At 42.7% G+C, this 13,563-nt stretch overlaps 1 protein-coding gene across 2 annotated transcripts in view; it reads left to right on the top strand.

Moving 5' to 3' along the window:
- The window catches only part of CSE1L (chromosome segregation 1 like), a 1,325,092-nt gene that overhangs the window by 852,602 nt on the left and 458,927 nt on the right, over positions 1–13,563 (top strand). For both annotated transcript variants that reach the window (XM_069651279.1, XM_069651278.1), the window contains exons 20-21: positions 3,470–3,567; positions 12,497–12,582. In XM_069651279.1, the coding sequence (XP_069507380.1) occupies positions 3,470–3,567; positions 12,497–12,582 (184 nt within the window). The remainder of the gene's footprint in view (positions 1–3,469; positions 3,568–12,496; positions 12,583–13,563) is intronic.

Raw genomic sequence — 13,563 nt, 5'->3', positions numbered from 1 at the left:
TCCAGATGGATAGTCTGGTGTTAACAGCTCTGCTATTTCCTATCCAAGAAAGTCTTCACTTTAATCCTCAGGGCTCACTCTACTAGAGGTACATGTGCTACTCTAGCTTTCATTGCAAACGTCTCTCTAGACGCATTTGCAAAGCTGCTAAATGGAGTTCCATCCATACTTTCACACAGCATTGTTGCATTGATACTCTAAAGCAGATTCACAGGTGGAACAAGCGGTTAAACATCTCTTTGCCACTGTGCCTTCTCACTTCGCAGCTCCTTTTTCAGATACTGCTCACTAATCTGTGCAGATCCACAAGCTCCAGAAGGGATACATTACTCATCGTAATCGTATTTCTGGTGCTTTTATCTGCTTAGATTCTCATGCGCCCACCCTACCTCCCCTACTGGAGTAGAAGGCGCATAATTGTTTTCTGGGTTATCACTGTTTCTGCCTTATCACATCTGTACTCGTGCTACACTTCATGCAACCTCATGTCAGAAACAATCTGAGGGACCTCGACTCTTCAAGGATCATGGGTACAGTACAATTCACAATAGGGATAGTATTATTAACGCATCCGATAGACGTCAGTTTTTCGAAAACCAATCTTGTAATGCTCCAGGACTACGACTAGATGTCGGACTATGCAGAGCATGTGAATCTAAGAAGATGCAAGCACCAGAGATAAGATTTCATATATAAACGTTTTGCTTATTGCCACTGTAAACTTGATCAAAAAAACTGCTTTCTTAGCAAAACCAAACTTACAAAGCATGCGATCCAACTATTTCCATGCAAATAGCTTTATTATATTAATAACATCATTAATATATTGACCAGCATGGACTTCAAAAAATTGGCATTTAAAAGTCACACTCATCTGTCTGGGCCACGCGTTCCACCCCTATGCAGGGACCTCCTCAGGCGAAGTGAATCAATTTGTTTAGTGCGAGCCTTCTACTATTTGTACTCTTTTTGGGAACTCATGTGATCAGTCATGTGACTTATTTTGGAGGTAATCCTCTACCTAGCTGAAATGCTAGCAGCCATCTTGGACCTGTATAGTTATACTAATCCATGTGGACAAAAACATGTAAAGGGCTCATAGCTCTGTCTGTTCTAACAGACTTTACATTTGCGGCTCCCATTGAGTAAACCTAATTGTACTGCTATATTGGTTCGCTTGACCTGTAAGCCAAATATTTGTTATTTCTATCACTACAGTGTAGTACTGCGTGTTAGACTCTATAATGCCATAAATCTAAGCTGCGGTGCGGCGTCACCCATTTAAAGCGCTGATAGTTATTATCGCTTTATATCTGTCTCCCCAAGTGGGTAAACATTATTTAAAGTGATGCTCTGAATGCATAAGATGGTTGTACATTATTCCATCACCTTTGCCCCAGACAATAGGACCTCAATATCAAAAATCGTGCCCAAGTGGGCTAAATAATCCTTCTGTTTAAAGTAGCACATCCACTGTGTAGTGCAAAACGTTGCAATAGCTCAAATTACTTTACTCGAGCCATATATTGCATTAACATCTAAAGTGCTTGTGTGCATTGATGGAAATACAATACTTCATAACACTTGTTTACACATTTTTTTTTTTTTGCATTGGCACATATACTGATCCATAAAAGGAAAGGCAATAGAGAACGTAAACTTGAGTCCAATTTGATTATAATTTTCAATACCAAAAAGCCAGGGGGTCTCAATACTGGGGAAGAACTAGCCATACATTTGAAGGATTAGAGGCTCTATAACCAGTATACTTGGACATCTTTTCTGTGATTAGAGAAAGAGATCTATGAAATGGCCATTAAGAATACCAGTTTAAAATACTGGAATCGCATCACTAATTCTTGACAATGCTATAATTGTTTGATAGCACGTAGTCACTAGGAGGTTAAGTAGAAGATTGTTATATAAAATATGATTATATCTACTACTGAAAAATCAATTAAGGTGGCTTATTTGGTGGCTAATTACATCAGGTACACTATAGTATGCACATGTCACTTTAAATGTAACTGTGAATTAGCCTGGTATGGCGAGATTGTGATGCTGTATGAGACATTTTGTAAACAAGTGCTATGAAGTATTGTATTTCCATCAATGCGCACAAGCACTTTAGATGTTAATGCAATATATGGATATATGACTCAAATAAGGTAATTTGAGCTATTGCGGCGTTTTGCACTACACAATGCATATGTCACTTTAAACAGAATGATTATTTAGCCCACTTGGGCATGATTTTTGATTTTGAGGTTCTATTGTCTGTGGCAAAGGTAATGGAATAATGCACAACCGTCATCTTATGCATTCAGAGCATCACTTTAAATAATTTTCATAATCGTTTTTACCCACTTGGGGAGACAGAAATAAAGTGCTAATAACTGCCAGCGCTTTAAATGGGTGCCGCTGCACTGCAGCTTTGATTTATGGCATTATAGAGTCCATCACTCAGTACACACAGTACTCCACTGTATTGATTTAAATAACAAATATTTGACTTGCATGTCAAGCAAACCAATATAGCAGTACAATATATTACAATCATGTTTACTCAATGGGAGCCGCAAAGTCCATGCTGGTCAATATATTAATGATGATGTTTTTAATATAATAAAGCTATTTGCACTGAAATAGTTGGATCGAGTGCTTTGTACGTTTGTTTTTGCTAAGAAAGCTGTTTTTTGACGAAGTCTACATTGGCAATTAGCAAAAGTAAAGGCAATAAGAGTGAATATATATATATATATATATATATATATATATATATGTTCGTGATAAAGCCCTATCCGCACAATATCAGTCCTTTGTGCATTCACAATGCGGAAACACTTGTTTGAACGTTATAAAATAGTACAATAGATTGCCCTTATAGCAGGAGCTCAACAAACCTGCTATTTATCTGTTCGGAAGAGGAAAGGAGCCAGGCAGGAGATGGCTCATGGTCCTTAGAGACTGGACATAGACATGGGACTACCAGGGACACTGGGGCTCATGGAATCTGAAGTTTTTTTGGCAATATGTTTTCAGTTTGAGGAAAATTGAGATTTTGAAAAGTTGATGAAAGGAAAGATTTTAATCTGCTGGGCGAGTAGAATTAAAGGAAGTTTAAGCATAATGCTTGCCTTCGGTCTTGATATAGAATCAGTTGGCATGTATCTTTCTGCTAACCATGAACTAAAGTAATTCATATGTCTGTAGGCATGTTTAGTTAACATCACGTGAGGTCTTTGAGCAGATATGCATTCATGAAATGAGCTGTATTTACAAAAAATGTAATTGGATCAGTGTTTGTTAGTACGAGAAAGAATGAAGTGAAACATTCATTTCCATTTCAAGACTTTAACTCTTGCTATTATTGCTTGTTGTTGTTTGTACAAATAATTTGAGGTGAGTATGTGTATGTTATGATGTCTTTGACGTTATTCATCTCTTTTCCCCTCCCCGTACCCTGCAGCCTGGATTATTGGGAGTTTTCCAGAAATTGATCGCCTCTAAAGCAAATGACCACCAAGGATTTTATCTACTAAACAGCATTATAGAGTACATGCCTCCGTAAGTGTATCACAAAATTTGCAGTGTTGTATTACCTTGCTCTATAAAGTATTTGCTTCCAGTTTGGTATGCCCTCTTTGTAACTCATTAAAGTGAAGTAATGGAATATATCTTCACTCATGAGTGCCGAATCCATTGGTCGTTCCGCAAACCGTTTCCTGCTGTAACCAGGAGTTCCAATGGAAAATCGTGTAAACTGGTTACAGCTGGCAACTGTTCATACGTTTAACGGCCGATGGAGTTGGCGCTCATGAGTGAAAATATTCTTTTCACTTTGAGGTATTGTGGAGAAGCGCCTTTCTCTCCGCGTTTAATGAACACATTGGTTTGGAGCTACAGATTTGCTTTTAGATTGGTTATGGATGTGGAGCAGAATCCGATGGCAGCAATTTGTTTGCCGTACATGCATTGCCTCCGCCATTACAGAGGTTCTGGTGCCATGAGGAAGACGGCAGTATTGATTAGCTATTGAAACTAGTGGGGACACCTTTGCAGCAGTTTTACTCTGTTCAGTTTGGCCCTTTGATACCCTTGTTACATTTCATATCTTGCATGTAATTTGTGGCTTATGTTCTCTAGTTGGCCAGAAGTCGATTGTGTAGCCATTGGGTGCGAGTGTACTTTTACTATGTTTGTGAGAATTTTCTCATGCACATTTGCAGTTACCGCAAATGGCTACTAAAGGCGGCTAGCACCCTAAAAGGGCCGTGCCACTAGATGTTTGCATGCGATATGGCCATATTGTTCTTTGGCCTTCTGCCTTCCTTCTCAGCTCAGGAAATGCAAGTCTCTATTGATGGTCACCTGGGAAAGGGCTGCCAGTGGGCAACATTTGTCCCAAAAAAACACCCTCGGTAAAATCAAGCACGTGCCTCAAATATTCTAGGATTGGAGTTCATTATATAAAATTATACCTCTCCTAGAATATTTGGGTAATGTATTTTAGGGATCAGGAAACAGTCACCTACCTGGCGTCTTTTTCCGGGCGGCATTGTCACATGGAACCAAAATGTCTTATATGGAAACCCTTTTCCAGGGCAAAACTGATGCTTTTGTGGGCAAGGGGGCTTTGTGTGTGTGAGCCAGAGGAGTGGGGGGGATGGGGTTGGGACTGTCTCGTCCCAGTCCACATCCACTGACACCCAAATGTCTGTTGCTGAACTGATGTGGTAGCCAGTGGTTGTCCATGATTGGACAATGTGGGCTGTTTGAATGTTGCCGATCCTTACGCTTGTCTTAGGGATCCGTCAATACTGTCCTGAAGGCAGCAGACTATCTTCTTGATCACACCTGAACCACTGAAATGACACATGGTATTGAAGGAATTGGGCAGGGAGGGAGGCGAGCAGGGGGGGGGGCGGGCACATTGCAAGGTTGCTTGCCCAGGCTGCAAGAAAACACAGATGGTTTAGAATAATTTGCATACCCTGGGCTCCTGTTCTTTTCACCCCACTTTCTCCCAGTCCTTACCTTGCTTAAGCGTTGTATGGCCAGAAAACCTATTCCCAGTAAGATTCTGTGGAATGAAGTCCATAGATCAGAGTACGCATTTGCTTTATTCTTGGGAAAAGGAAAAGAACGAAGACCGGTAGAGCGCTAACCCCGAACAGAACGAGGGAGCAACTAAGAGTCCAGAGAACCAAGTCCAGATTACAAGGAAGAACAGCGGTCCAAAAAGTAAAATAACAAATTGTCAAAGAAAATAATCAGCAAAGTCCGACAAGGAAGATACACAGTAAAGTCTAATGATCAGTACAAGTAATCCAAGAAGCACCAACAATGGCAAATCAAAAATAGGGCAATCCACAAGCAGTATGAACACAAAGGCAGGGTTTCAAATGTCAAAAAATGAGTCAAGGCACGGTTCCACAAGTGTAGATACTGGCAAAGTTGAGAAGCATTTGTGCAAAGCCAGTGCACTTCCTTTAAGGAAGTGCTCATGTAGCACACTTGTTGAGAGGATCATGTGAGCGATGTAGTGTGCGTGAGCAGCTCGTCTGCCTACTACAGGTCTGCTGGGAAAGTAGTTCTTGTGGCATTCCCTCTACCAATGCTTCATGGGATCCGCCACGGCAGTCGTGCAAGATGATTTTGCTGGAGGAGATGGAAAGCTTGCTTCCAGCCTTAATCTTGCATAAAAGAAAGGCCCTGCAACTGTTCAGCAGGTCGTTAAAACCAAGACTTCTGCATAAAAAGAGCAGCCTGCTGACGACCCCCGCATACACTCTAGTGATTGGGCCGGTGAAGCCTTGCTCTTCTGCCTGATCACAGAAGACCCTTGTTGCTTTGACCTGTGGACCAGTGGGAACAACCCGTCTCTACCCCCTACTTTGAGGATCCATGCCTTCTGAGCCTTCAGAAGTGTCTCTGGACCAACTAGTGGACTGACCAGCTCTCTCCTAGGCTACATCGCTGCAGCCATCGTCGTTCCGAGCTAAGCCTTGGAACGTTGCAGATCATCTTGTGCCACATGCCGCCTGTCCTTGGAATTTCAGCCGTCTCACTCCAAGGGAAGGTGTGCTGGGGCTGCTTCTGTGTTCATCTGGAGCAATTGGCTTAATGTTGTGCTAGTGCTATGGGCAGTAAAATATTTTCGTAGTATAACAAATGCATTTACTTGGTTGGGAAGGTGCAGCTAGCTATCCCAGTTGTCCATGGGCGACCCCGACAGGATGCCAATCATGCTCGGGTACCACAAGCCATAGCACTCTGGAGCTGAGGGACCGCAGAACTAAGGTGTACCAGCCATCTACCAGAGGTGCAGGTTGGGGGAGAGGGGGTGATAAGCAATCTGTGTGCGGAACAGCCATCGCAAAACATATAAGTAATGTGTCCTCCTAATGTCAGGTGGACTGGCCACTGTCTCTCTTGGTGAAATTATATGCCCTGTAAGACCAGGATGACTGAGAAGGGATCAAGAGGCCCAAGGCCCTGGCTGGAGCTCTCAAAGTTAACCTTTCTATCGACTTGTCTGCCTTTGAGCAAAAAGGATTTGACAGATAGGAGGGCATGTCCTAATGTCTTGCTTGGACATAAGGGGTAAACCGTGAAGTGATCATAAACTACAGTTGCTAGATAACTCATCACTACACATGAACCTGGCAATCTGTTTTCAAGGTCTGCTTTGCTGCAACCAACTGCTGGAGTCGAGCCTGCAAATTGAATGGCATAAACTTTGCTAAGATGGATTGCCAAAATCAGCCCTAGGTGTTAAGAATTCGGGAGGTCTCCCTATTACTGGTAAACAAACAGGGAAGACACTGAGAGGTTAGCCAAAACCCAATTAAGTTAAGGTAGGCGAGCAGTCAAGGCTTAGTCTCAGGAAAAGTGAGAGGTCTAGGGCTACAATGAGTCCACACAATGGAACACCAATAATTCAATTTAGACAGTGAGTATATCAAAATAGTTATTCATCAGGCTTTTAGTTACACGCTAAGCATATAAAATATCACAAGCAAGTATTGCCACATATAGCATAAACATAAATACACATTTACCATGAAGATTATAGAGTTGCATATAAATTTGTTAGCATTGTTAAACAGGTGAGTTGTCAGAAGCATGGAAAATAAGTAAACAGTCTGAATAAGCACAAGTACTACAGCTTTCCTCAATACTTATGAAGTCCAACTCTAAGATGGTATGGGGCCTTGTGCCCAAAAGTCATAAATTCAATATATATAGCCTCTTCAGGTAAGGTATTCAAATATTATGCAGTGGACTATGGTGGTGCCTAGGGACGTTTTTAAAAGTTAAATATTTACCCACAATCAATGAAGTACTCCATTCTGTCCTATTCACCAATTTGGGGGGAATACAACTTGTGGCACAAGCTGGTCACCACCAGATTTTCCGGGGTTGAATACGGAATGGCGACATTTATGGCGAGGTAGCACACAAGGGAGCTGGTCAGTCCACTGGCAGTCCAGAGACTCTTCCGAATGCTCTGAAGGGCTCGATCCTCTAGGCGTTGACTAGTTGGTTCCACTAGTCCAAGGGCGGAAGCACCTCAGAGTCTCTTCGGAGATCAGACAGAAGAGCAGGGCTTCACAGGGCTGGTCACTGGAGAGGTTGCTGGGCCACTGCAGAAGTAGTCCTTGCATCAACTGACTGCTCTTCTCCGATAGATTCTTGGCTTCAACGTAGCTCTCCAGAATGGCTGCAGGGGGAGTCCTCTTATCTAAACCCTGAACTGGATGCAAGTCCAAGCCCTCCAATGGTAAGGATCTGCACCATTCAAACAGCCAGTAGTTGTCCAATCTGGGACAACTACTGGTTTCACATCGGCCGCAGTAGCAGACTTTCTGGCAACTGTGTTGTGGACTGGGACTAGACTGTACCAGCCCCCTTCCTTGGCGCCACACACGTGCATGCACCCGCAAAAGCAGTAGCTTTCCTGGGCAATTGCAGGACCTTATAAGGATTTCCCTGACCTGAGAAGATAGGTAGACGGCCAAATTACAATCTGGCCAAAGAACAACCGAAAAACTTGTGGCACAGCCATTTAAGGTACTGGCCACAGTTACTAGCCAACACTGTCAACGCGAATGTGCACACCAAAAATGATGCAAAAATGTTACAAATGTCACTACTGCCACCAGCTTGTCTTTAGGCATATATAAAAATAACCAGAAATCCCATGTGCAAAAAGATATGGGGATACAAAAGTATCCTCATTGCAGTGCATTGTAAGATGCTGTGTGCAATGTCAAAAAATGGAAGAGTTCCAAAAGAGAAGCAAAGTTTCCTAGAACCGATAGTCTGAAGGACTGATCGGTTTCCCTGTGACAAATGAGCAAAAGGCTAATGAAGCTAAGGCTTTTCTTCCTTTCAAAAAGCCAGGACAGGATCAAAAACAGCAGAAAGAATGGGGTTCCTTATAAAACAATGGAGGGAATGTTGTACATAGAAAATCTCCCTTAACACTCTTAGTCTGTTATTATTTTAGTCCATTGACCCAGGGCCCTTTTTTGGAGATCCATGTAATGTTTTCTGGTAAGTACATTTCTGATGCTCGTTATCTGCTTAGAAAAATATGCTGTGCATATAGTCTGACATCTTGTGGTAATTGCAGAGTATTGCATCTTTCTTTCGAGGATTAAAAGGAGACATCGACATGGGTCTGATTCTAACACTATCCGTGACGTGTTGGGTAACCAAAATCCCACTCGTCGAGGTCCCTCCTATTGTTTTTTTTCCACCCAACTAGTTGGTCGCCTTCTGCGGAGCTCGTCAGTTTATATTCCTAAACTAATTATTTGTTGTCCCACGACCGATGGTCTTTTTGTTTTTGACTTCTCTTCAACCATTTCATTTATCTCTACGCCGACGACATTGAACTGCTTTTTTGGTGACTGGTGCATCGATCGACATCTGTCTACTACGTGGCCAGGCCCTCCGGCCACGCCCTATACAGTAGGGAGAGTGGGGTCCCGGGTTGATCCTTTCCTGAGAATGCATTTCTTCTTCCCCTCTTGCCTTCTTTGGTCTGGCTGCCGCCTTTCACCTCTGCTGTGGATAGGACTCCATTTACGTTTTGTCCGTCTTGCAACGGAAAATACCCCTGGAAGGACACCCATTGCAAATGCAATAGGTGCTTACGTCGTGACCACGACGAGCGATCCTGTAAATCCTGCAAACTCTTTCGTCGACGTTAAGATAGGTGGACAAAGCGGTGGGCGGCCTACGCGATGCAGGCCGAGAGTCGTTCCCTCGTTGGGGCCCTTTGCCTCGAGTGACGAGGACTCGGCGGAACCGTCCGGTTCCCAGGTGCCCTGGCCCTACAGGCAGGCCACCAGTACTGCTGTGGGGAAATCACACCCCGGCGACAGGGGCACACGTGCACCACCTAAGGATAAGCATACAACCCCCGAGCTTCTTCGGCGGATGCGTCGAAGAAGCATCAGAAGCCAACCGGCCCGCTGAAAACTTCGGTGCCTGCCGAATCAGCCGATCCAGCGCACTCCCCTCAAGTCTTCTTGGCATGCGACTAGGCATTCTGCTAAGGACGTTTCCACAAAAAACACACGGATACCGACATGCCGTCTAAGAGAGCATCAACTCCTAAGGTTTCAACAGTGTCGACAACCGCAGCGGCGCCTACAGGCACGTCGAAAACCATTATACTACCGCTGAAATTATGCGAGAGTCTTGCGGCTATTGTTTCGACGGCGGAACGACCAAAAAGCACCCCCTCTGAAGTCTCACAGACCCTTTCTAGGGCTTTAACTGGTAAAAACTGAACCCCCACCCTCCCCCCCCCCCAAAATCTGAAGAGCATTTCCCTCCTCCAGACCCCTCTTGTTCATCCAGATGGTTGATACATAGAATACATAGGTTCACCAATTATTTCACATATAATACATTTTATTCATCAAAAGGCAACATAAAAACAATGAACACTTTTGTGTGACTTTAAATTCTGCACACTTTCATTTGAAATGGGTACTATTGACTTCATATAAGCACATTGTGCAATCAGTGAGATTAGTACATAACACGTCGGTTATCAATACACAATTTATTACACACCACTTTTTTGGACAAGAGCTTTATTGTATTGGTCAGTCACGTTATTTTTTTTTCTTTTTTTTTTTAACAAAACCTCATTTGGGTCTTGGTTTATCGAGGTCGTCTTATTTTAACCCTCTGGATTTGTCTACATATGTTCTTATGTTTCGGCCTTTTCAAAAAAATACATTGGATGCTATCCCTAGCATCTTTGTTTGATATTTTGGCCATCTTCAGGACAAATGATATTTCTTTTATAGCAGAGAGGAAATCACAAAGACTCTTAGGTTGTCATCTCACATGTACTGTTGTCTCAAAAAGTATCGGATTGGAACTTTGTTATTTGAATCAAAATGGGACTTTCTTATTCTTCCCGTATTAATTGCTTTTCTCTTATTCCTGTTCACAGAGATTACTGTGTGTGCCCTGCTTATTTAGCGTTGTCTGTTAATTAATCTCCATATTTGAATCTTCCATGAACACGCCAATCTTGGTTCTCATCTTATGGCAATGTAATTCTCCCCTCCCAGGAAGCTGCCATGCCTGTACAACATGCTGTCACAAGACGGGGGGGAATACTTCATCCATGCCCGCAAACGCTAAACTTAGCAGCCTTGCTCCTGAGGTCATAGAGTTCGGGCACCTCCAACTCCCTCAAAGATGCTACTCCAGCGAATGGAAACGCTTTGTCATCTGGTGCAATGGCAAGAGCATCAATCCTATTGAATGCACACCAACACATATTGTCCTGTACCTAACTCGCCTACTAGATTCAGGCCTGGTTTTCAATTCCTTAAAAGTCCACTTAGCTGCACTTTCAGCATACACCACGTCCCAGAAGAAGGTGTTGTGGTGGAAAATGTAAGTAATCAAGGCTTTTATGGAAGTCGTTAAAAGACTTAATCCCCCCATTTCCAACCCAGCTCCCGGTTGGGTCCTGAGCGTTGTTCTTACTAGACTAATGGGGCCTCCCTTTGAACCTATGCATAAGGCTAGCCTTAAAGCACTTGCTTACAAGACAGCCTTCTTGGTGGCAGTCGCATCAATAAGAAGGCTAGGTGAACTGCAGGCCCTTTCAGTTCAAGACCCATTTGTCACGATTCACAAGGATAAGGTGGTCATGCGCACTCATGCAAATTAACAAGGGGGTCCTAGGATTCCCTCTGCCAGACAGTCCTGGTTACAAGAGCCTTACCCAGAGTCATTAGCTCACTATCTTTCACAGAGGCGAGCTATCCAAAACATATCAGTCTTTGTCCTGCTCTGGGGCAGTCCAGCACCGAAATGCTAGGCAATTCTCCTCTGAGCAAGAATAGAACTACCCACCTTTTTCCAGAACCCCACTAATGTGGCACAAAGAAGCCTCCACACACTTGATGTGAGGAGAACAGTGATCTGCTATCTGGAAAGAACAAGACCACTACGAAAAGCAAACCAGTTTTTCGTTTCAGTGGTAGCTGGTAGAGAAGGGGGCCCAGTATTTCAAAGTGGATCGTAAACTGCAGCACACTGTGCTGCATGCTTGCCAAGAGAGATCTGCCTTCAAACCTGGAGCACACTCTACTCTGGGCACGGGGGCTTCCATAGCATTCATTGCAAATGTTCATCTTGAGTCAATTTGTAAAGCAGCAACCTGGAGTTCTGTACACACCTTTACACAACACTACTGCCTAGATACACACATTCTAGGTCTGATTCTCAGGTGGCACATGCAATGCTAAGGCATCTCTTTGCTACATTTCCTTCACACATCCCACTACCATCTCTGGGTACTGCTCGCTATTCTATGCACAGCATGCGATTCTAAGCAGATTAACAAGCATCAAAAGACATGCATTACTTCCCATCATAGCATTTCTAATGATTGTATCTGGTTAGGTTCACATGTGCCCACCGTTCCTCCCCTCATGGAGTAGAAGGAACATGGACAGCTTACACCTTATTTCTCTGAACTCATGATGGTCATAAGGCTCACTCACGGCAGAATAAACACAATCGGAGGGAGCTCGACGCGTGAGGGATTTTGGGTACACGATACGTCACATTAGGGATGGTGTTGGTCACGCCCATGTCGACGTCCCCTTTCGATCCTCGAAGGAAAGATGCAATACTCTGCGATTACCACTAGATGTCAGACTATATGCATAGCATGTGAATCCAAGCAGATACAATCATCAGATATGCTATTTCGGCAGGTAATGCATGTCATACCCCAGAACGTCTTCTCTAGAAAGTAATGATTTGTTGAACAATATTTTGGATTCAAGTATGAATCAATACATTCAATAAGAAATCTGAATATTTTGTAATGTTCGTAGAAAATTACATGCACCTATTCAAGTACAGCATGCTTGAACTGATTTATGGATTTGTTTGCAACTTATGTAATGTAATGTTTTTTTTTGTCTTTCAACGAAAGTGAATCAGTTGACCCATACAGGAAACAAATATTCATTCTGCTTTTCCAAAGACTTCAAAATTCCAAAACTACTAAGTTTATTAAGAGTAAGTTATTTACGTATGTTTGTGTTTCATAGGTTGAACTACTTGTCTGCTCTACATTACCTTTTTTGCTTGATATCACATTAATGTAGGTGTGGACTTGATTGATTTTTATTTAGAATGACGATTAAACAATGGTGGAATATATATCACAAAGCTATTGTTTGGACTTGAAAATTAGGTTGCTAGTTTGCATATATTTGTCTTGTCTTTGGTTTCATATTTAAAGATTATTTACATCTTAGTGCAAATTTCAAAACGTGATCTACATATTTGTCCATATAGGCCCTTCAGTTAAGTACTCTACTAAAATCTTTACTGATAAATGCTCCTACCCGAAATCAAAGGGCTTTATTTGCCAGGGCCTGGTTTCTATCAGATGACTTCTTTCATAAGTGGGATTCCTTGGCAGCACGCCCAGGCCTAATTTTGCTTGCCTTCATATTAAAGTGTTCAAGAAGCTGTACTTCCCTAGAGGTTCCCATAAGAGCCAAGTCTACAACGGTCTTGCTGAAGTGCTGACTGACTTGAGAACACATTTCACGCTTCAGGAACTAAAACGAGTATGCTTCTTGAGTCCAAGGTAAATCCAATAATCAAATGCGCTTAATCCAATCAAAAATGTATCGTGTTACTCACCTTGACTGTTCAAAGCTGCAGGTATTCCGGATCAATGCTGAACCCTTTTTCTTTTTTCTTTGATCATGCACTTGAACATCTGTGGGTATATTACTCATCACAAAGTATCACTGGATTGTGCTCTCCCTGAAAACTTTGAGCCCATTTCTGACCAATATTACGGTTTGGGAAGAATTCAATTTTGAGGGTTCTTTTGGCCAACTGAGACCTGACATTTTTTTTCTGGCTTGGTTTGTTTTTAGTTCTATCTCTGTCAGATGAGTTCTACTGAAAATCCTTGCAAATGCATCTACTTTCTGGTGGGCTACCCTTAGCTAGCTACTGTTAGGAAATATTTTATTTTTA

The sequence above is a fragment of the Ambystoma mexicanum genome, chromosome 3p (genome assembly GCF_040938575.1).
Source record: "Ambystoma mexicanum isolate Mex_15411 chromosome 3p, UKY_AmexF1_1, whole genome shotgun sequence".
Classification (NCBI taxonomy): Eukaryota; Metazoa; Chordata; class Amphibia; order Caudata; family Ambystomatidae; genus Ambystoma; species Ambystoma mexicanum.
Note: the sequence above shows the minus strand (reverse complement) of the source record. Positions and strands in the feature narration are given on the sequence as shown.